This window comes from Geotrypetes seraphini, chromosome 8 (assembly GCF_902459505.1).
Source record: "Geotrypetes seraphini chromosome 8, aGeoSer1.1, whole genome shotgun sequence".
In the NCBI taxonomy this organism is placed as follows: domain Eukaryota; kingdom Metazoa; phylum Chordata; class Amphibia; order Gymnophiona; family Dermophiidae; genus Geotrypetes; species Geotrypetes seraphini.
The window spans coordinates 114284551-114308964 of record NC_047091.1 but is presented as its reverse complement, the minus strand read 5'-3'; the positions used below and the strand labels follow the sequence as shown (position 1 = coordinate 114308964).

The 24414-nt window shown below is 45.1% G+C and overlaps 1 protein-coding gene across 2 annotated transcripts in view; it reads left to right on the top strand.

Annotated features, from left to right (window-relative positions):
- ABHD17A (abhydrolase domain containing 17A, depalmitoylase) overlaps positions 1-22117 on the top strand; it is a 46308-nt gene extending 24191 nt beyond the window's left edge. For both annotated transcript variants that reach the window (XM_033954939.1, XM_033954940.1), the window contains exon 5: positions 14401-22117. In XM_033954939.1, the coding sequence (XP_033810830.1) occupies positions 14401-14629 (229 nt within the window). In that variant the 3' untranslated portion in view covers positions 14630-22117. The remainder of the gene's footprint in view (positions 1-14400) is intronic.
- Positions 22118-24414: the final 2297 nt, after the last annotated feature.

Genomic DNA, 24414 nt, shown 5'->3' with positions numbered 1-24414 from the left:
ATCTGTGCATCCACTCAAATATGCAGGTTTAGAATCCAGCTCGGAGGAACCAGAGTTTTTCTGCTCAAGTCTTCTAATTCCACCCTCCCCCCACCCACCCATTTAAGTTTCCGAAAAGTTTTCCATTATTCTAGCGCAATGTGTGCAGTAGTTCTGAACACTAAGATTATGCATCTGAACCCACAAGTTGCAGAATACTGTCAATCATCTTTGAACTCCACCTCCTTCCCAGGAAGCTGCCCCTGCCCCCTTGGTTTTTATCTGCAAGCAAGTTGCTCAGAAGTATTTCTGCTCTGCTCTCCTCTGCGGTTTTATTATTTTTGGGTATTTTTTCTTAGTGTTCGTTTGGAGCCTTGGTACCCAGAGGTTCTTACTTGTTGGGACTTCTGCTGGCAGAAGATGCAGACTCGTGTTGCAAAAGTCTGCTGCTAGCAGGATCAGCCCTCGGGGACACCTTGCTAGCCAGCCTGCTTTTGTAGTTTTGGAGCTTAGGGGCTGACCTCTGCATAGCTGCTCATATCCCTGGTTTATCATGAGCTTAGGCAAAGGCTGCTTGGCTCCATCCCGGCTTGGCTGGGCTTAAAAATGGGTTGGCTGCATGGTCCTCTCCCCCTTTGCAGTGTGAGATTTTCTGAGGTTGAAGCTCAGTTCAACATCAACTAACTGGCAGCCTGAAGACCAAGTTACTCTACAAGCCTGTAAGGCAGAATTCTTCTCCGTTTGTCCGAGCTTTATTTGTAAGCTGAAGCAGGCAGGCACATGACATAGTGAGTAAGGCTTTTATAGCCTATGGGGAAAATTGTGTGTGTCGGAGGGGGGGGGAGGGAGGGACAGTCAAGATGCCCCACCTCTAAAATCCCTTTCCCTGTATTGTTTGTGCATCAAGGGAGTCCCCAGGGACCATTTTTGTGTGATTTTGCTGGCGGCGGCCACCTTGGATTTTAAACTTTTTAAAAAATTTTTCCCAAAGCCTCCAGCTGCCTCAAACCCTCTTGATTTTACTTAAAATCGATAGGGATGAACCCCTCAGGCCTTCCCACCCCTGTATCATGCCAGATTTGTGCTTGATTTGCTGGCCAAGAAGCATCCATTCCTGCATGTGACTGAGCACACAGGGAAGGGGTGGGAGCCTTGGGCTAAGTCTCCTCCAAGTCCTCCAGGAGGCGCGATCTTAAGGGAAGAGACCCTTTCCAGAGCTCTCTGAAGGTGCATTGGCTAAGCACAGATGCGTGGTTGCATGAGAATAGCAGTCAAGAAGCGGTAGTGGTCCTAGACCAGAAGGAAGACCCCATGGTGCGCCAGGTGTTGAAAGCCTCTATGCTGTTGGGTATTATATTTATCTCTCTGTGAGAATTGAAGCTGAAGTTCCTCCAGCCCCCTCGTTGCAGTTCAAATTATTAACGGCTCACTTACTCTGTCCTTGTTCTTTCCCTTGCATCCAGACATCACAAAGCTTGTCACAGACCACTGGAAGTCACCAGAGGGGTCCCTGCGAGTGGCTAGGACTAGGTCCAAGCTTTACCCTATGACTCCGGATTTCAGCAGCTGTTTGTTCAGTCAAAACTTCCTTTGTGGCACATGAATGTCACTCCTGACTGTCTCGAGTCCCAGCCTCGGAGGAAGATGAAGACCCCCAAATGCTCTGTGGTGAATTATATACTGGACACTGTGTATGACATTGGTAGCACAGGTAGCACAGGTCACCAAACAAACTTCCTTCCCTAGTGAAAGAGGTGTGCTGTTAAAGGATACGCAATTCTGTAAAGTGGGCATGGTCCTCAAGAGACAATTTGAAGCTTTGGCCCTAGGGATTGAGGTGGCATCCGCGACTTCCTTTGTGGCACGTGAATGTCACTCCTGACTGTCTCGAGTCCCAGCCTCGGAAGAAGATGAAGACCCCCAAGTGCTCTATGGTGAATTATATACTGGACGCTGTGTATGACATCATCAGAGTCGCAAATAAGGGGTCAGCCTATGCTATCTCTTCCCAGTAGATGCTCTAGATCAGACAGTGAGCAAGAGATTCAGCCTCTGGAGCTACATTGAGCAGGCTTTCCTTTCAGGGGCAGATGCTGTTTGGCAAGGATCTGGATGACTTGATGGTCAGTATTAAGGATCATTGCTCTAAGGTCTTGCCAGACGGTAGACCCCAGGATGACTCGGAGTCTAGTATTTTTTGAATTTTTGAAGCTTTCAAAGATTCCATCCTTATGTGAGAGGCCAAGCAACGAAGCGATCCTTTCAGGGGTTACGGCAGAGGTTCAGCAGGGACAAAAGACAGCAAGCCTTTGGCTCTTGCCACTTTCCAGCCTCCAAGAAAGCACAATGATGCCAGGACAGGGTCAAGCTCCCCCTCCCCCAAGATAGGGGGCAAGCTGTCGACTTATTGGTTGGTCTGGACTCAGATTGGTGCAGATTGTTAGATCCTAGAAGTTGTTCGAGAAGGTTACAAAATTGAGTTATGTGCTTCCCTTCCACACCTTTTTGTAGATTCTATGGCCTGCCAGCCAGATGGAGAGAGCCTTCAAAGTCTGGGCAACGGTGCAATGGCTACTGGATCTACGTGCTATAGAGGTGGTCCCGAACAAAGAGTTGATCTTGGGTAGATACTTTATTTGCTTCATCTTGCCAAAAGCTCAAGATGACTGGAGGTCATTTTGGGACCTCAAATTGGTCAATGCTGCACTGAAACTGCCAATTTACACACATAGACTGGTCAGTCATAATGACAGTGGCACCAGGGGAATTTGCCACCTCCCTCAATTTGATGTTTCCACATTCCCATTTTTCCGGCCCACAGGAGGTATTTGCGGTTTCATGTGAGGGAGCAGCATTTCCAGTTCTCTACACTCCCCTTCAGCCTAGCAACAGCACCTTACACTTTTACCAAGGTCATGGTGGTGGTAGCAGGGTACCTCTGCAAGGCAGGGATACAAATGCACCCATATTTGGATGATTGGCTAATCGGAGCCCTGTCCAGGGAGGAAAGAGAACGGGCAGTTTCAAGAGTGGTCAATTCCTCCAGGACCTGGGATGAAGAGTCAGCTAGAGCTGACCCAGTGCCTGGAATATCTGAGAGTTTTAATTGACACAGCTTTGGACCAGGTTTTTCTTTCAGATCCACAAAGACTAAAACTCCAGAAGCGGATTTTGGACCATGGTTTGGCATTATCTGCAGGTCCTGGGGTCAATGGTAGCAGTCATAGAGGTGGTCTTTTGGCGAGAGTGCACGTGGGACCTCTCCAAGACTCTCACTAGTCTCCTCAGATGGACTCGCTTCAGCAACCGCTTCCATGGTTACTGGAAGCGAGGAACGAACAGCCTGCGGTGGTGGCTACAGATAGCTTCCCTCTCAAGGGGCATGCCTCCGCATTTTCTCCAGGGAGATACTTACAACCATTGCCAGCCTTTATATTTGGGAGTGTCATTGCAACAGACACCCAGTTCAGGATTGTTGATCACTGGCTTAGCAAAAGTGGTCCATAAATTGCCTAGAACTCAGTCATTCAGCTAGCGCTGCAGGCATTAGAGAAGAGTCTGGAAAGCAAGGCAGTTGGGGTCTTCTCGGACAGTGCAATAGTGGCAGCCTATGCAATCAGGCAAAGAGGCACCAGAAGCACCCCAAACTCCTAGAAGCTCAGTTTCTCTTTTGGGGGCAGAAGCTCAATTGCAGACTCTCTCAGCCGCACACAAAGCAGGAGTGGAAAATGTGCAAGCTGACTTTCTCAGTCATCAGACTTTCAACCCAAGGGAATGGTCACTGTCTCCCCAGGTATTCAACTCCATTTTTCGATGGTGGGGGCATTCACAGATAGATCTGATGGCCTCAGCAGTAAGCACAAAAGCGGCTCACTTTTACAGCCAAAGATATGAGCCTGCAAGCGCGGGGTTAGACGCATTAGTCCAACCTTGGCTGGAGATGTTTCCCCCATGGTCCATGCTAGGTCAAGTCATTTTCAGGATTGCGAATCGTCCGGGATTTTGTAATCCTATTGGCATCTGATTGGCCATGCAGACCATGGATTCAGCCCTAGTTCACCAAGTAGATCTTCTCGGGGACTAGTTCCTATAGATAATCTGGAACTCTTTGGGCTTACAGCATGGCTCTTGAGTGGGCTGCTCTGATGAATAAGGGTTACTTGGACGTAGTCATTACCATTCTTCTTAGAGCTAAGAAACTGTGGACAGTGGCAGCCTGTGCTAAAGCCTAGAAGTCTTTTTAGCACTTGTGTGCTGTGGATGATGTAGAACTCTGATTTTGGTAGTTCTGGACTTTTTGCAAGAAGGATTTCATAAGGTTCTATCAGTCAAATCACTGAAAATGCAGATAGCAGGCCTTTCCTGTTTCCAAACTCAGGGGGTAAAGAGGCGCTTCAGTTGCATCCTCTGGTGCGTCTCCCATTTACATCCTGGAATCTTAACATCGTATTGCAAGGCCTCAGTAGAACTCTGTATGAGCCCTTACATTAGACTTCCCTTACTGTCAAGTGTTTCTGGTGGCGATTACTTTGGCAAGATGAGTTTCTGAGTTACAAGCTCTGTCCTGTAGGGCAGTGTTTTTCAACCGCTGTTCCGCGGCACACTAGTGTGCCGCGAGATGTTGCCTGGTGTGCCGCAGGGCCGCCATCAGGGCAGTACTACCAGTCCTGCATTCAGGGGCCCGGAGCTGACAGGGGGCCCGAGGCAGGGGCGCCAGTAGCTTGCCAAGGCAAAGTGAGTCGATCACCCAGGACTCACTTTGTCTTGGCGATCTAATCTATCGAGCCAATAAGTCTTCTTCTCCCCGACGTCAATTCTGCAGTCGGAGAGGAAGTTCGGGCCAGCCAATTGCTGCCTGGCTGGGCAGAACTTCCTCTCCGATTGCAGAATTGATGTCAGGGAGAGCATGCGTCGGCGTCGGCTTTGGGGCCTGTTATCCATTGGTGGGTCCTGTTCCCCGATGGCAGCGGCAGTGGCAGTGGCTTGGGGAACGGCAGGGAGAAAGAAAGAAAGGGGGCAGGCAGGGAAACAGAAGGAAAGAAGAGAAACAGAAAAAAAGAAAGAAAGGTCAGGGAGAAAGGAAGAAAAAGTTGGGGGAGGGAATGAGGTGTGGAGGAGAGAAAGCATACAGGCTGATAGAAGGGAAGAAAGATTGGATGCACAGTCAGAAGAAGAAAGTGCAACCAGAAATCACCAGACAAGGTAGGAAAATGATTTTATTTTAAATTTAGCAAAGTGGAGGCAGTATTACCACAGTTTTCAAAGGAATTTGCCCAAATAACTTAATAGTTAACTGGGTAAATTCCCAGAGATGAAAACTTCCCTTCACTTACTATGCACAGTTCTGAATTTATATCTGCTGTCTATATTTTACAATATGGTCACCTTTTACTAAACCGCAATAGTGGTTTTTAGCGCAGGGAGCCTATGAGTGTCAAGAGCAGCGCTGGGCATTCAGCGCAGCTCCCTGCGCTAAAAACTGCTATTGTGGTTTAATAAAAAGGATGGAGGGTATATTTGTCTATTTTTGTATGCTATAAAAACCAAACACAGAGAGAGACTGAGAGCTGTTGACGAAGAGCTACGTGTGTGTCTTTCTTCGATTCCAGCCAGAATATCAGCTTTGTGTTCAGCCAAACAGGCCCAGGTTTCGCACTGAATAAAGTATTTTATAATTTTTCACTATTCTGTTTACTTAATATTTCATAATAAAGTAATTATAAAATACTTTCTTTGTGTTTATTTAATTCCTATTCAAGAGAATTACTTTATATATAGTCAATATAGGCACAGAGTTAAATTTTTTAACATTTTCTAATGGTGGTGTGCCTCGTGATTTTTTTCATGAAACAAGTGTGCCTTTGCCCAAAAAAGGTTGAAAAACACTGCTGTAGGGAGCCATTTCTTAAAATTATGGAAGCAGGGCTTTCCTTATGCATGATTCTGTTCTTCTTACCGAAAGTAATCTCTGCCTTCCATGTCAGCCAGAAAGTGTTGCATTTGCTGGATGTTAAGTGAGTGCTTCACCGGTACCTCAAAGTTACCAATGAGTTTTGCATATCGGATCACCTTTTTGTTCTGACCAGTCATGCTAAAGGGAGGTTGGCGTCTAAATCCTTGATTTCCAGATGGATTAAAATAGCCATTACCTCCATGTATGTGGGTTGCAGTAATCAGCCGCTGATCGCATTGAAAGTGCACTCCACCAGAAGAGTTTCTACCTCTTGTGTAGCAACTTGAACAGTTTTGCCCAAAGGAACCTATAGAGCAGCTACATGGTCTATCCTTCATACCTTTGCCAGGTTCTAGAGTAGACATAGCAGCCAGGTAAAATGCTGCTTTTGGGTCCTCCATTTTGAAGGCAGGCTCAGTGTGCCTGCCCTAGAATCAGAGGTCTGCTTTGGTATGTCCCTACGATTCAGGACTATTAGACACACTGCACTAAAGAAAAATTAGGTTCTTACCTCGATAATCTTCTTTCTTGTAGATGTGTCTAGTAGTTCTAAAGCCTTCTCAGTCTGGCTTTGGAGACTTCTCTGCCTCTCAGATAAGCTGGAAAAAAAAACCCACAACATGCAAGAAAGTAAAGGCAGGTCTAAGTATCTGCTTGATAGCAGGACATGTGAGTAGCTCCGAACTCTATATAATATTAATGCTAGTTGCAAATAGTTTTGGTATCTGTTTTGATAAGTTACTTTTTGGTTATAATGTTCATTGATATGTTTGTTGCAGAGCAGAATTGTAGTGTCGGGGATTTTTTTCCCTGTTTCCCTTCTTCCAGTTATGTCTGCCATTACAGTGCTGCTTAATTGTTTTTATACAAACTGAGAGAGCAGGAGCAGCTGCCTGTGAAGGAGGTGGAATTCAAAGATGATTGACAGCATTCCGCAAGCAACTTACAGGTTCAGATGCATAACCTTAGTGTTTAGGACTACTAAATACATCTACAAGAAAGAAGATTATCGAGGTAAGAGCCTAATCTTTCTTTGCCAGCAAAAATGACATGATGTCTACGGGACTTATTTTCAAAGCACTTAGACACACAAAATATCTTAGGTCTCTTATCTGCCAGCACTGCTTACCTATATTCAAAAGATGCTATAACAGGATATCCTGGATAAGTCTGGGGGTTGTGGGAAAAAAGGATAGTTATCCCTGTGCCTAATTTTGGCCCAAAAAATTAGATATCTAGTATTTGAAAATCAGCACTAGAGCCCTGATTCTATATATGGCGCCTAACTTGTAGGCACTGTTACTTAGGCGCCATTATGAATCATCCACTAGGTGCCATTTATAGAATCGCTTTATTGAGGTGCTGTTTATAGAAGTGTGCCCCGAATCTGCCCCTAACCACATCTACTTGCTGGTAGGTGCCTAGCAATGCCTAAGCGGTCTTAGACCTACTGCCATTTTGGCTAGGGTTTTCTTGGCCTAAATGAGTCCATCTATGTCAAACCACGCCCAAATTCTGCCACAAAATTGCCCCTTACCATCCCTGCTTGCTAGTAGGTGCCTTCAATGTAGAAGTCTACTTCAAAGTGGTAGGCGCAAACCAGCTAATTAATTTTTTTTAATGAGTTTTTAATTAGAAACATGATGTCAGATAAAGGCCAAATGACCCAACCAGTCTGTCCATTATCCCAGGACAAGCAGGCAGCATATTCTTTACGCATGGGTGATGTCACCGACGGAGCCCTCGGTACGGACCTTTTTAACTAGAAAGTTCTAGTTGGCCGCACCGCGCGTGCGCGAGTGCCTTCCCGCCCGACGGAGGAGTGCGTGGTCCCCAGTTTCTTCATTTCCGCGGAGCGAAGAAGACGCGTGTTTTTTCAACGGCCGTTGAACTAACTTTTTTGCCTTCCCGCTTGCGAAATTTTTCCCTTTTTATTTTCATTTTACCTTCGGGTTACCTTTTCTTTTGATTTGTCAAAAAAAAAAAAAAATCTTTAATTTCTTCCCTTTTTTCGTCTTTGCCCCGGCGGGGCCTGTTGCCATTATACAGGCCTCGGGGTTTGATTTTGCGGAGGCTGTATTCCCATTCATGCCCCCGCAGCCCGGTTTTAAGAAGTGCCAGCGGTGTGCACGCCCGATCTCCCTCACTGACTCACACAATTGGTGTTTGCAGTGTTTGGGTCCGGAGCATCGGGCGGACTCCTGCACCCGCTGTGCCACTCTCAAAAAGCGAACACTCAAGAATCGCCAAATTCAACAAAACATTTTGTTCGGCACCGGGTCGACGATGGACTCCTCGGCATCGACTGCGGTACCATCAAAATCGACACCGCCTACTTCGACACCGCCCGACCTGACATCGGCGCCGCTGGCGCCAGGTAAGCCAGCTAAGAAGCCTTCCTCTTCCCTCGAGTGCCCGCCAGCCACAGTGGCGGCACCGACTTTGCCGGCTTCACGCCGACCCCGAAAACGCTCCGCCTCGATTTCGGTGAGTGCCTCGTCATTGGCCTCCTCATCGCCGGGGCGTGGAGCGGCACCTAAGGAACCGAAACAAAAGAAAGCGGTTCCGGTGCCACCCCTGGATGACCGCATTGCGGCCATCCTCCAAACTCAACTCCAGGAACAGCTGCAGCATCAACTCCAGCACCTGTTGCCTACTATCCTGGCACCGCTCCTTTCGGTACCAGACCGGCCCAAGCCCCGTACCGAGCACCCGGTATCCACCCCATCGGTACCAATCAATACCTCCATGCCGATTCTTTCGGCTGAGCAACTTCACGCCCATCCTGTGGTTCACTCCCATACCACTACGGATCCGCCTCGGGACCGGGCGGGGCACCATTCTTCCCGGGACCGGGATCGACGCCGGTCTTCCTCTCCCGGCACCGTTTCGGTGCGCTCTGGAAAATCTTTATCTAAGACCCACCATACCGAGCCTTCCATCCCGGTGTCTCGGCATGCGCACCCGGAGGTCCGGGACCCGGACTTATGGGAAGAGTCCCCCCCGGTACCGAGGAGGATCTCTCCTCATCCGATGAGGACCCCTCAGCACCCGATACCACCTCCAAACCTGAGCAATCCTCCTTCTCAAAGTTCCTCAGGGAGATGTCAGCAGCTTTATCTCTCCCTCTGGAGTCAGACTCCAAAAAATCCCAAGCCTTTCTGGAAGCTCTGGATTTTGAGCAACCACCTAAGGAGTTTCTCAAATTGCCCGTACACGACATCCTACGGGAGACTTTTTACAAAAATTGGGAGAACCCTCTTACAGTACCTGGGGCCCCCCGCAAGTTGGATAACCTCTACCGAGTTATCCCAATTCCGGGGTTCGATAAGTCCCAATTGCCCCATGAGTCTCTTTTAGTTGAATCCACCTTGAAGAAAACTCAGGGCTCCAGTGTCTATGCCTCCACCCCTCCTGGCAGAGAGGGCAAAACCATGGACAAGTTTGGCAAGAGGCTCTATCAGAATGCCATGCTGGCCAACAGGGCGAACAATTATTCCTTCCATTTTTCATTTTACATGAAACACTTGGTTCAACAGCTGTCCGCCCTCCAAAAGTATCTTCCGGAGAGGAAGATTCCACTTTTCCAACAACATATCTCTGGTCTCCTTCAGCTGAGAAAATTTATGGTCCGCTCTATCTACGATTCCTTCGAGCTGACCTCCCGTGCCTCTGCCATGGCTGTCGCCATGCGCCGCCTGGCCTGGCTGAGAGTATCAGATTTGGACATTAACCACCAAGATCGTCTGGCCAACGCCCCCTGTCTCGGGGATGAACTTTTTGGAGAGTCCCTGGATTCCACCACCCAGAAACTCTCGGCACATGAAACCAGGTGGGACACCCTGATTAAACCGAAGAAAAAGGCTCCACCTGCCCGACCTTACAGACCTCAATCCTCCTATCAGCGCAGGTTCTCAGCCAGGCCACTCAATCCGCCTTCCCAACAACCTCGGCGGCCCTGTCAGCAACAACACCATGCCCAGGCTCGTTCTCAGTCCAATCAACCCAACAAGCCTCTTCAACCTGCAAAGCCTTCTCAGCCCTTTTGACTCTTCTCTCCAGGGCATAGCCAGTCTTCCACCTTCATTGCCTCTTCCACAATCAATCGGAGGCCGTCTCCACATATTCTTCAGCCGTTGGGAGGTCATCACATCGGACCAGTGGGTCCTCAACATCATCCGCCATGGCTACTCTCTCAATTTCCAGACTCTTCCACCGGACAACCCTCCCGTAGAGTCTGCTTCTCACTCCTCCCAAACCCCCCTCCTCCTGAGGGAGGTCCAATCCCTCCTTCTTCTCAATGCCATCGAAGAAGTGCCTCCGGAACAAAGGGGTCAGGGATTCTACTCCCGCTACTTCCTGGTTCCCAAGAAGACGGGAGACCTCCGTCCCATTCTCGATCTCAGGGACCTCAACAAGTATCTCGTCAAGGAGAAATTCAGAATGCTCTCCCTTGCCACGCTTTACCCTCTTCTTTCTCAACACGACTGGCTATGTTCCCTGGACCTCAAGGAGGCCTACACTCACATCCCAATCAATCCGAATTCACGTCACTACCTGCGGTTCCAGGTGCAACACCGCCACTATCAGTACAAAGTGCTACCCTTTGGCCTCGCTTCATCGCCCAGGGTATTCACCAAGTGCCTTATTGTGGTGGCGGCCTTCCTCAGGTCTCACAACCTCCAAGTGTTCTCCTACTTGGACGATTGGTTGGTGAAAGCACCTACGTCTCCACTTGTGCTACAAGCCACTCAACACACTAACTCCCTCCTCCATCTCCTGGGGTTCGAGATCAACTACCCCAAGTCGCATCTGCTTCCCACCCAGCGACTTCAATTCATTGGAGCAGTTCTCGACACCACGCTAATGAGGGCATTTCTCCCCTCTGACCATCAACGGACGCTGCTCCACCTCTGTCGTCGGGTGCTCCTCCATCACTCCATCCCGGCTCGTCAGATGATGGTCCTCCTGGGCCACATGGCCTCGACGGTCCATGTGCTTCCTCTGGCACGGCTCCACCTCAGGACACCTCAATGGACTCTTGCCGACCAATGGTCACAGACCACGGATCTTCTTTCTCAACCCATCTCTGTGACATCGTCTCTTCAGCAATCTCTGCAGTGGTGGTTGAACTCCTCAAATCTTTCCAGGGGTCTTCTTTTTCATCTGCCCCCTCACTCCATGACCATCACCACGGATGCCTCCCCCTATGCATGGGGAACTCACCTGGGAGATCTGCGCACCCAGGGACTCTGGACCCCGCAGGAGCGTCTACATCACATCAATTTCCTGGAACTCAGAGCCATGTTCTATGCTCTCAAGGCCTTCCAGCATCTTCTCTACCCTCAGGTTCTTCTCCTGTGCACAGACAACCAAGTCGCCATGTACTACATAAACAAGCAAGGCGGCACCGGATCGCGCCTCCTTTGTCAGGAGGCTCTCAGCATCTGGACTTGGGCCACGGCCCGCAATCTCTTCCTCAAGGCTGTCTATATCCAGGGCGAACAAAACTCCCTAGCCGACAATCTCAGCCGCATCCTTCAACCTCACGAGTGGACTCTGGACCCTCCAACACTCCGCTCCATCTTTGCTCGCTGGGGCACTCCGCAGGTGGACCTCTTTGCAGCACCTCACAACCATCAGTTGCCCCAGTTCTGTTCCAGACTCTTCTCTCCTCATCGTCTGGCCCCAGATGCATTCCTGCTCGACTGGAGAGATCGGTTCCTTTATGCCTTTCCTCCACTTCCTCTGATGTTGCGGACCTTATCCAAACTCCGCAGGGACAGGGCCACCATGATTCTCATCGCTCCTCGGTGGCCTCGCCAACACTGGTTCTCCCTCCTGCTCCAGCTCAGCTCCAGGGAGCCCATTCCTCTTCCTGTGTTTCCTACTCTGCTTACGCAGCAGCATCAGTCTCTACTACATCCCAATCTGTCTTCGCTCCACCTGACAGCTTGGTTTCTCTCGGGCTGACCTCTCCAGAGAATCTGTCTCAGCCTGTCCGTCTCATTTTGGACGCCTCCAGGAAACCGGCCACCCTCCAATGTTACCATCAGAAGTGGACCAGGTTCTCCTCTTGGTGTCTACGGCGTCATCACGATCCCACCTCTTTAGCGGTGGAAACTGTACAGAATATTTGCTCTCTCTGTCCAATGCTGGCCTCAAATCTACCTCCATCAGAGTCCACCTCAGTGCCATCACTGCGTTTCATGAGCCTATCCTCGGAAAACCTCTCACGGCCCATCCACTGGTTTCCCAGTTCATGAGAGGCCTCTTTAATGTCAAACCGCCTCTGAAGCCTCCTCCTGTCGTCTGGGACCTGAATGTGGTTTTATCAGCCCTCATGAAACCCCCTTTTGAGCCTCTTGCCACAACTTCGCTCAAACTTCTAACTTGGAAGGTGCTTTTCCTCATTGCCATCACCTCTGCCAGGAGGGTTAGTGAGCTGCATGCACTGGTCGCCGATCCACCGTTCACTGTTTTTCACCATGACAAGGTGGTTCTGCGTACCCATCCTAAATTCCTTCCCAAGGTGGTCTCGGCTTTTCACCTCAACCAGTCCATTGTGTTGCCTGTCTTTTTCCCTAAACCCCATTCTCATCCTGGGGAACAGGTGTTGCACACGCTGGATTGTAAGCGTGCCCTTGCATACTACCTTGACCGTACCAGAGCTCACCGCTCATCTCCTCAGCTCTTTTTGTCCTTCGACCCTAACCGTCTAGGTCGTCCTGTCTCCAAACGGACGCTTTCCAATTGGCTTGCTGCCTGTATTGCGTTCTGTTATGCTCGGGCCGGTCTCTCACTGGAAGGTGCTGTCACGGCCCACAGGGTCAGAGCTATGGCTGCTTCTGTGGCTTTCCTCCGTTCCACGCCCATCGAGGAAATCTGCAAAGCGGCCACTTGGTCCTCAGTTCACACGTTCACTACTCACTACTGTCTGGATGCCTTCTCCAGACGGGATGGACACTTCGGCCAATCTGTGTTACAAAATTTATTTTCCTAATGGCCAACCATCCCTCCTCCCTCTCTGTTAGCTTGGAGGTCACCCATGCGTAAAGAATATGCTGCCTGCTTGTCCTGGGATAAAGTTTCAAGTTTATTAAGTTTATTAGGTTTTTATATACCGCCTATCAAGGTTATCTAAGCGGTTTAACAATCAGGTACTCAAGCATTTTCCCTTACCGTAACAGGTGTTATCCAGGGACAGCAGGCAGATATTCTTACGTCCCACCCTCCTCCCCGGGTTGGCTTCTTAGCTGGCTTATCCTAACTGGGGACCACGCACTCCTCCGTCGGGCGGGAAGGCACTCGCGCACGCGCGGTGCGGCCAACTAGAACTTTCTAGTTAAAAAGGTCCGTACCGAGGGCTCCGTCGGTGACGTCACCCATGCGTAAAGAATATCTGCCTGCTGTCCCTGGATAATACCTGTTACGGTAAGTAACTGTGCTTTATCTCTTCTTCTCTCTAAGAGATCCCACGGGCCTGTCCCACACTTTCTTGAATTCAGACAGTCTCTGTCTCCACCACCTCTTCTGGGAGACTGTTCCATGCATCTATAACCCTTTCTGTAGGAAAGTATTTCCTTAGATTAATTACTCCTGAGCCTATCACCTCTTAACTTCATCCTATGCCCTCTCATTCCAGAGCTTCCTTTCAAATGAAAGAGACTCAACTTATCCACATTTACGCCACAAAGGTATCATATCACCCCTCTCCCGCCTTTCCTCCAAGTGTACATATTGAAATCTTTTAGTCTGTCCCCATATGCCTTATAATGAAGACCACGCACCATTTTAGTAGCCTTCCTCTGAACCGACTTCATCCTTTTTTATATCTTTTTAAAGGTGCGGTCTCCAAAATTGCACACAATATTCTAAATGAGATCTCACTAGAGTCTTATACAGAGGCATCAATACCTCCTTTTTCTACTGACCATACCTCTCTATATGTATCCTAACATCCTTCTAGCTTTCACTGTCATCTTTTCAACCTGTTTGGCCACCTTAAGGTCATCGCATAAAATCACACCCAATTTCTGCTCTTCAGTCGTGCACATAAGTTCTTCCCCTCCTAAATAACTTTCTCTGACCCTAACTACCAGATTGTCCAACCATTTTTTAGGTGGCTATGTTTAGGGACTCTGGAGGGGACAATTTTCATTTAAAACATCTGGGTGTCTACCTCCTCCATCTTTTGAAACCTCATTAAACGTACAAGTGTTCTTTGAAGGATTACATGTTTTAATGCTTAGGATTTCTGATAAATGGATAGTGTGTATCCAGTGTAAGAAGCTTGGTTGGTTTGACTTAAGATTTCTAAACTTAGGTTAAAGTGTCTAATTGTTCCCTATTTACATTTTAAGTCCCATTTTAACATATGCAGTGGTGTCTTCATCTGTTTAACTGAGAGAATATCATCTACTTTAGGTTTTGTTTTTATTTTATTTTCTCATGGACTGTTTTCACAGCATCGAAAAGGTGTCAAAGATTACTTCCCCTGTCTTGATCATCCATGGCACAGAGGACGAGGTCATCGACTTCTCACATGGCTTAGCCTTGTACGAACGCTGCCCCAAGGCAGTGGAGCCATTGTGGGTGGAGGGGGCAGGCCACAATGACATAGAACTGTACAGCCAGTACCTGGACCGTCTGCGCAGGTTCATCTCGCAAGAGCTGCTCAGCCAGCATAGTAACTGATGCCTCTGACCCAAGGAGGAGGGGGCCTAGAACTCAACATAAGGCACAGAGGGACTTCATTTGGCTCTACTTAGATGTGATGAGCAGGGAAGTCCTCAGCCCTCACTGAACTTTGAGACAACATTAAAATGGGAAAAAAAGCCTCCTCCCCAACAGCAAAAAAAAAAAAAAAAAATACACCCAAAGCCAGACTGTATATTTTGGTTTTCAGTTTTCAGAAATTTGATACAAGCACAAAAGGAAAGAACTGAAAAATGCTTTTGTGGATAGTATGACACTACTGTGTAAAAATTTCCAGTTATGTATAGAACAAACTCTCCTTCACTCTGAAGGCTGCAGGAGCTGCTTCAGTTAGGATTTTTTGTTTGTTTTTATTTTTAATTTTTGGATAATATCTGAACCCAGGGGGACTCATCTTGTGGCTTTTGTAGGGTCAGTAGCTGAAGTGACTGTCTCTTAATTTGTTAAAAAAAATCAGGAGACGGGGCATTTTTGTTTTCATTGTCTTTAAAAAAAAATCTCTACAGTCCAATCCATTTCAGTTGGGTTTGAAGATGTGTCCCTCATTCCTTTTGGATATGCCTTTTATCTCTGATCCACTTCTAGTTTTCAGCCTTCCATATACGTAGGGCTGCATTTCCTGCTTTTTCTTAGGACATTCAGAACAAATGGTACATGCAGCAGGCATAAACTGTGGCCTGGACGAACCTCTGGTCTGACCTAAGTGCATGACTGGTTGACACCCACCAAATTATTAGAATAAGACAGTCTTGATTATGAATGTCTGAAGCTAACCCAGAGGACATTGTGTATGCTTCCTTATCCTTTGTAAGCATGTACTAAGGCCACTTCTCTGGAAATTGGGGTCAGCTTTGAGTTTTGAGTTTAAAGTGACATTTTATAAATTAATGAGGAGAATAACCTACTTTCCTTCCACCAGCAATTCATAATATTACTTTATATTTATATCCCTATTCTTGAAAAAAGCAGTTTCTAATTTCCTGATAAGGCTCAATATTCAGCCGGTGGCAATCAACATTTTGCTGACCTGGAAATTCAGTGCCAGTCCTTGGCCAGGCACAGACATTGAATTTCCAGGTTTCTGGAGCCAGCTATGGGCTGTATTCAGCATTTAACTTGCTATCGATTACTGCGTAAAGATAAGACTGACTTTTATGCTGCCTTATTTATGCAGTTAATCTGACTGATTAAGTGCTGAGTATCTGCACTTAATTAACCAAGTGCTGACTCCACCCACGGAATGCCCCCCAAATAATCCATTTTCATTTTGGTGCTAACTGGTTATTTTCAGCAGTACTAACCAGTTAAGTACTGCTGAAAATTAGTGATTAGCCCCAAGTAGGTGCTTTAACTGGCCAGGAGCCATTTCTGGCCAATTCAGTCTCTTTAAATATTGACCCCCTTGGTGCTTTTGAGCACAGAGTGCAAAAGTGCCATATTACTGCATTCAATTCATCTGTCCAGTGGCAGAAGAACTTCACTAAACTATGCTGATCGACCAGGAACTTAGGAGGGATAAAAAAAGGTATGCCTTGGGCTTATAAATTGCACCACTGAAATTTATCAGAATCCAATGAGTTGAAGTGGGGAAGAATTGATAAATGCTAGAAAAGCTTGCAGGGTTTTCCTTCCCTATGTGTTGTATTTTTAATTGAGTTTTAAAAATAAGATATGTCATGCTGGGTCAGACTAAAGGTCCATCAAGTCCAACCTGCTGTCTCTGATACTGACTACTCCAGATCACAAGGGCCCAGCAGGATCCTAAAGCATAGGTCTATTCTTTACCATTCACATCCAAAGATGAGCAATGGCTTTGCCAAGTCTATACGGCTAGTAATTGTTTATAGACTTTTTCTCCAGAAGTTTGGTCACAGCCTTTTACAGGGGAATTGGGGATTATGGTGCCAGTTGGAGATCATTCTAGACAGAGGCCGCTATGGAGGGCCAGCAGTATTGAGTAGGTGTAAAGCTGTGAGAGGGGAAGTGATATATTTGGTACCTTGGCCATATACTTTGGCAAAAATTCCATATCTTGATTTTGCATTTAGTGAAAAAAAGCATCACAGAACAGAATTTACCAAAGGAAAAAGATTACTTCAGGTGTTCAAATGACAGCTATATTGTGGCTTATATCTTTTATTCAAATCAAATTCCCCAAGTGTTTTTTAGGGAATTTGTACAGCAGGAACCTAAAGGCAACCATTCTGTTAAACAGACTTGTAGAAAGGGTGAGGCTATATTAGCTGAAGCTCTGGTCCACTGAGATGTCTGAAGCCTCCAGTGTGTGGTGCCTGTCTTTAAACTCCAAATCTGGGTTGAAAGGTTAAGAGGGGGAGACATTCATCCAGTGACTGAGAATGCTAAACCCAACGCAAATTATCCTTTTCTGGATAAAGCTATTTGGCTCTGGCTCCTAGGGTTTAGTTAGCAAGATAAAAAAAAAGCTTGTTAAACAGGGTAGGGCTGCTAAGAATGCTGTAATGAGAAACTAGAAGCAAATGACTAACAAAGGCCCGAATGCACTAAACTCTCCGATTGTTGCTAAATTTAGCAACAACCTAATTTGCCGACCCAATGTACACAATGGATCACAGTGGTTTTCCGTGCATTTGTACATTCTCCAACTCTGCCATGCAAACAACCTCATTAGTATTAAAACAAAGTCATTAATATTAAAACAAGCACACAGATCAATGCCCTAACATTGCTAAAGCATACACTAAATCTAGTAATTACTTCTAGAGACCTGAAAAAAACAACAGGTTAAGGCCAGTCATAAGTGTCTTACTGACAGGTCTGCCATGAAATCGGAATATAAAATTTATCGTCATACTGAAGGAAGGACATATACTTGTGTGTTTAGAGGTGCGTTTTGAGCATATGTGTTGAATGTGTGTCCTATGTGTGCCCATTAAGAGCATAAACTTAGCATACGAGGGGACAGGGAAAAGATGGGGCCCAACAAGAAAACTGGAAATTTTTGTTCATCATGAGCCAAAATTAACGAGCCCTGGGCCAAGATATTTTCAGCACCCTCTCATTTATGTTCCGCATTTGCATGGGCTGCTGCTACCTCGCCACCCCCACCCTACTGACGATGGCATCGATGGATATATGTACAGGCACGCCTACGACTGACACTTATGCGTGCCTATGTAGCAATCCTTGACACATGCATATATTTGTGCCTGTATCAAGTTGACTATTCTGCGCATGTGCCAGTCGACTGATCAGATGGGATTATGGTGAACCTCCATGAAACTCATTTGTATGCAAAGTTAGTTGAACATTGATTGCCATTTTAAAATCAGACAATGAATAGTCCCACAGCGACCCACTTGGCTTGAACACCGTTTTTAGTGCATCTGGGCCAAGATGTCTCCATATAGAGGATAGGTCAAGGGAGGAAATGAAGGAGTTCATTAATACTTTTAAAAATAAATTTATTTGTGTAAAAGTTTTCCAAAATTTGCAAACAGGAACATCTTGAAATCCAGTAATAACATAATTAATGGAAAGACCCTAAAAGTAAAGTAAAATAAAGGAAATTAAGGCCCACTTTTACTTCTGCCACGGCCCAGGGCAATAAATACTCCGATGCTCATAGACTTCTATCAGTGTCAGAGCATTTAGCGCTCCAAGTTCTAGAGGAAATCTCTACCGCAGCTTAGTAAAAAGGGGGGTGGGGGGTAAATAGGGAAAATAAACCCTAAGAACTCAGAGAGAGTGAAGAACAGATAGTCTAGAAGTTAGGTAACACAAAAAATTTAAAGAAAAGAAAATTCATATCTAAATAATTCCAAGTTTCAGGCAAAACATACCAGAAATCTACGGATTGGGGAAGGGGAAAGCATTTAAAATAGCTTGGAACTGTAAAGCATCATAGAAGACATTTCTTATCGAGATATTTAATCAAACATTTACAACGAAACTTAGGGTCTCTTTTACAAAGTGGTTATAGTGATTTCTGCTTAGCAAATGTGACACAGCCCATTCATTTCCCATGGGCTATGTCACGTTTACCGTGCCAAGACTCGTTACTACTGCTTTGTAAAAGGGGCCCTTAAGCAGGAAAGATGCCACAAGAGATTAAACTTTTTGGGGCTTCACAATATATTTTTTCTTCCTCTCCTGAGACTCTTTACAGAGATCCGGAAAGATGTACATTTTTGTCCATGAATTACTTTGCCATATCTGGAAAAATAGTCTCAGTATGTGATCTTGGTCAGTAGGGAAAACAAAAGATACCACCATGGTGCTCCTATTACTTCTTCAGCAGATTCTTCCAACAGTCAGTCAATGTCCCCTCCCCCACCCCAGGCTGGTAAGGGAAGGAGTCCAATAGATTTTTTTTTCACCATTGAGCGAGAGTGTGGTAGTCCCAGACAGTAACCTTATGTTTGTTTGGTGTTGGTCTCTGGACAATTGGTTTTTTGTTGTTGGGTTTTTTTTTGTATAATTGGGTGGAACTTTTTTTTAAGTCTGTTCCAAACTATCCATAGATATCATCCATCAAACAAGCCTCTCCCAGTCCAACATACTGCTTCCCAGAGGCAAGGTAACAAACCTTATTAAGTGAAGGCCTTGATCTCCAGGACATTCTACATAAATTCATTAAATAACTCTAGTGTAGTGAAAACTGGAACCTTTGGAAAGTTAAGAACCCTTAAAATAAGGGTCTGTAACTGATTATTTGCCATCAATTTCCTGTTTGTAGCTATTTTGTCCTGTATTAGTTCAACAGCCTGATGTTACAGAACTGACCATTTGTTCCAATTATTTTACTTGCATTTTACACTCTCCTGTAGTTTAATCATGAGACAGAATCCAGAGATAAATGATTAGGCTTGTCTAAAGGGGGTTTCCTACTACAAATATCAAGAAACTCTCCTCCAAAAGATGGAGAAAACCAGGGCTGCCCTGCCCTATGGCAGGAGGCAGAAATCCCTCCCTTCCCAAGGCAGGTAAGAGAAGGTGTCCAGTAGGTTTTTTCTTTTAGCATGGAGAGTGTGGTAATCCCAAACACCAAACCAGCATTCCTAGGAGCAGACTCAGGAAACGCTCCTTCCTGCAGTGTAACAGACACACTCCCTTTTGGGTAGCTGCAGCACTAAGCTTTTCCTATAGGTCAGTGCTCCTTTGCTTTGACACTGAAGCCCCCTCCACACTGAATTCAGTCACCAGGTCCAGTTTGGGCTGGTGCTCCATAGCTCCGACATTAGTGGCTCCCATGGTCTTGGAGGTAACATTGGGATTCAAGATTATACTAATTTGTCAAGTAATAACATAACAATCAATACTTATACCATTAGCTCAAGGCAGTTTACAGTAAGAATAAAAATACAATGATATTAACAAGCATAAGTAATAATTTCCAATCAAGTAGAAAATTAAGAAGTCCTTCCTAACTACAGTATTTAGCAGATAACCATGTTTTCAGAAGCTTTCAAAATTGTAATTGCATTCAGTTTGCAATATGACTGGTGAGGAATTCCAAAGTGCAGGAGCAACTCCTCTAAATAACCTCTTGCAGATTACATGAATTTATTAATATAAGTCAATCAAGTGGAACGAGTCATATTTTTTCTTTAATTTGAATATTTTATTGGAAAATTTGAGAAATAAACAGAGAGCTATATACAACTTCTTCTAAACACATCCAAAAAGAGGAAAAACACTGCAAAATGTTAAACCTACAACTAGTCATAGTTCTTAATCTCAAATAAGATGGCAAGTAACCTGGACTCACACCATGCAAAATTTGTAAAAGTTTACCCTTCTTGTTTTGGCAACAAAATAGCAAAAAACACAGAGGACAAACAGAATTTAGTTACAATAAACAGGGTCCAATATTCAATTCTCAGCAATAACCAGCTAGTAATCGGCTTCCAACTGTAGGCTAAACTAACCCCAGATATTCAATGCTGGGGCATGTCTGGCTCCTGGCATTGACTATCCAATATGTCCACTAACCAGGAAGTTAATTGGGCACCAGCTGATAGTCACACCCGTGCCTAGTTAACTCACTGCATAAAGTTAATACAACTGGAAAGTGATGCGATACCTGGTTAACGAACTGAATATCACTTCTAACCAGCTACATTGATGATCTGCCTTAACTCCACCCCTGGCATTCTCCTAACCTAGCTAGTTAAGAGATGGTTGGTCATTGGACGTATTCAGTGGCACTCTCTTGCCTGGTTTTACACCCTTTTGAATGTTGACCCCCAGAGCACCTAATCCAGAGCACCTAACTGTTACATTGACATCTTGGCTTCTGTCAATTCATTTCATTCATATTCTCATGGACAGGGCTGGCCTTAGTTATTGTGGGGGTCCTGTGCAGAGTGCAGACCACTTTGGGGTCCCGCTTCCCCTTATGAAACCAAAAGGTAAGGAGGAGATGTAAAGACTGTCCAGCAGTGTGATGGGAAGTGTATAGAGTGTCAGTACTGAAGAGTACAATTACTGTGGGGGAGGGGGAGATAGAAAGGGAAAGGAAAAAGCAACTTTAACTTTTGGTCAGCTACCAGTACCAAAACTGACTCAAGCACAGGGCCCTGCACAGCCACCCTGTTGCCCAAACTTAAGGCCAGATCATCTCATGAATCAGGTGACTGGCTGACAATGTACACACTTTCCCCTCTGTCACTTTACAGCCTAATTAATGTTCTAGATTTGTTCAAGTGAAGGAACATTTTAGGTGTCTTCATAATCACTTCCCTTTTCCTGCCACGGTTACCTTCATTTTCTTATGGACCGGAGATGTTGTAGTGTGTACAAAGTGAGTACACAGACCCAGTTGTGGTTCTCGACCCTCCTTTTCTCTGAATAACTGACTGTGAGATTCTGTTAACTGATTTCTAGCTTCATGTGGCTGAGTGTATTTGATCCTCGTATGTCCCACACAGTTTGGACAAGAACCTTTCAGTAGGCAGGTGACAGTCTCTTGTCCTGTAGTTCTTTGTGTTCAGTGTCGTAGCCACTGAGACCACAATCAAACACCATTGAAATTTTAAAAAGAAATTGTACAAAAATGATGAAAAGCAATGCATTTATTTTATTGAAATTGCTCAAAATGCACCACACTGGCTATGATCTGAACACCAGAGGGAAGAACAGATTTCTGGTCTTTGGACATGGCTGTTATTTTCAAGACCGTAGTAAGGGGTCTGAAAGGAAAGGTGAAAACATAATATTTTATTGTATATGTGCCCTTTTCCATGGCCTCATCCTAAAATTTGTTTTATTTTAACTTCCTCAGAGTCATTAATATTAAATACAAGTTTCAGCATGTACTGTTGGGTTTGTGTGTGTGCGTGTGTATGTACTTATATGTTTATCCCTATACATGCATGTACTTCTGAGAGCAGGGGTACATATAAGTCTTTTTTTTCCTCATGTGTCTATGACTTTATGTTTACGTTTGCCTGGGCACTCTCTTCCTCTGTAAATACATTTGTTTGGTGTTGGTCTCTAAAACAGTTCATATTTTTTGTAACCTGCATAATTGGGTGAAGCCTTTTTTCCTTTGCCATGGGTTTTGTGGCCAGTTTGTTGAAGCGACCGACCAATTCCTGGCCAAAGATTTCAGGAACAAGTGACAACCAGGTGGTACTGTATCTTGGAGAAATGGGGAAAAAATATTATGACAAATTGTTCTGTAAGCACAGTGAAAGCAACTGGTCATTTATAATCTGTTTGTGAGCTTGGGCAAAACAATGGAATTGTGTTAACATGCTGTACTGCAGTTCACTTATGGTTTGCTTTCCACACTTGTTCCTATGTAATTCTAGAGCAATGATTCTCTACCTCTCCTAGAGCCATATCTTGCCAGTCATGTCTTTAGGATTACCTGAGTAATGCCTGAGACAAATTTGCATATGATGGGTCTATGCTATCTGCAAATTTCATGGGTCTCAGCTATCTGCATATTCATTTTGGTAATCTGAAAATACAGCTGGTACAGTGTAACTCCAGGAGAAGGTTGAGAAACACTGCTCTAGAGGTCACTGTGTAAATTTGCATCTGCACATAGATTGATGTTTTGTCATATATATCTATGGCATGAGAAAGACTTTGTATTAGGCAGAGCAGCTATCTGCCTAGAGGCAGCGGCCCTACCACTGGAACTCTGCTTTTAGTTCTAAGAAGGGATCCTACACAATATTGTCTCCATTTCAAGTTGGCTGTGCACTTAGCTAACATGATATCGAGAGGGATCCAGCCACAATCTGTGATTTTTGGAAGGCGATCTCTATCCCCAGTTGTAGGGGGCAGCCAGCAGCAACTGGAGGGTTACATGACCAATGTGTATAACAAAAAATTATATCTAATCTAGTGGTCTCAAACTCAAACCCTTTGCAGGGCCACATTTTGGATTTGTAGGTATTTGGAGGGCCTCAGAAAAAATAGTTAATGTCTAATTAAAGAAATGACAATTTTGCATGAGGTAAAACTCTATAGTTTATAAATCTGTCCTTTTGGCTAAGTCTTAATAATAATATTGTAATTTATAGCTAAAGAGACATATGATCTAGGAACTTTTTTATTTTACTTTTGTGATTATGATAAACATACCGAGGGCCTCAAAATAGTACCTGGCGGGCCGCATGTGGCCCCCGGGCCACGAGTTTGAGACCACTGATCTAATCTGATAATTTTTTTTCCTATAGTCCTACTAGACCAGTCCAGAACTTGTTGATTATGCCCATTGACCAGTCAATGGAGATAGAGACTAAAGACTTGTGAGATCTGCCTTCTAAGGGCAGGTTCAAAGAAGAGCGACCAAGATGATAAAAGGGATGGAACTCCTCTTGTATGAGGAAAACGGGCTCTTCAGCTTGTAAAAGAGATGACTGAGGGGAGATATGATTGAAGTCTACAAAATCGTGAGTGGAGTAGAATAGGTACAAGTGGATCAGTTTTTCACTCTGTCAAAAATTACAAAGACTAGGGGGACACTTGAAGTTACAGGGAAATACTTTTAAAACCAATAGGAGGAAATATTTTTGCACTCAGACAATAGTTAAGCTCTGGAATTGCATTGCCAGACGTTGTGGTAAGAGCAGCTAGCGTAGCTGGTTTTAAGAAAGGTTTGTACAATTTTCAGTTATTGAGAAAAACATGGGGGAAGCCACTGCTTGCCCTGGATCAGTAGCATGGAGTGTTGCTACTCCTTGGGTTTTGGACAGGTACTAGGGACCTGGATTGGCCACGATGAGAACGGGCTACTGGGCTTGATGGACCTTTGGTCTGACCTAGTAAGACTATTCTTGTGTTCTTATGCAGCCTTAGATCTTCAGTATTTTGAATAGTAAAGCAATGGAGAATAGGAGTATTCACTTTTATCTGTAATGTAGCAAAGCAATCCTTAAGAGAGGCAGGAATCAATTCTATACTTTGCTCGTGAACATGTATGAAAGTAAAGAAAATATAATAAGCAAAAGCCTAGTTACTTCTCACAAAACACTGAAAGAGCCAGGGCAATTGCCCTCCTGATGACTAGTTTTTCTCCACACTATTGCCTCAGACAGAAGTTTTGAAAGTCAAGGATCATAAGGACATGAGAAATTTTCATGTTCTTATTGTATCTCCAAAGTTGATCAGTAGTAGTAATGTAAAGAGTAACTTACTTCCTGCCTAAGTGGGTTACAAAAATATATACATAAGATACAATACAATCTATAGCATAATATAATAAACAATAGTATGACATAAAAAATCATTCATCCTGATCTACCATTCCCCATAAAACATTACTC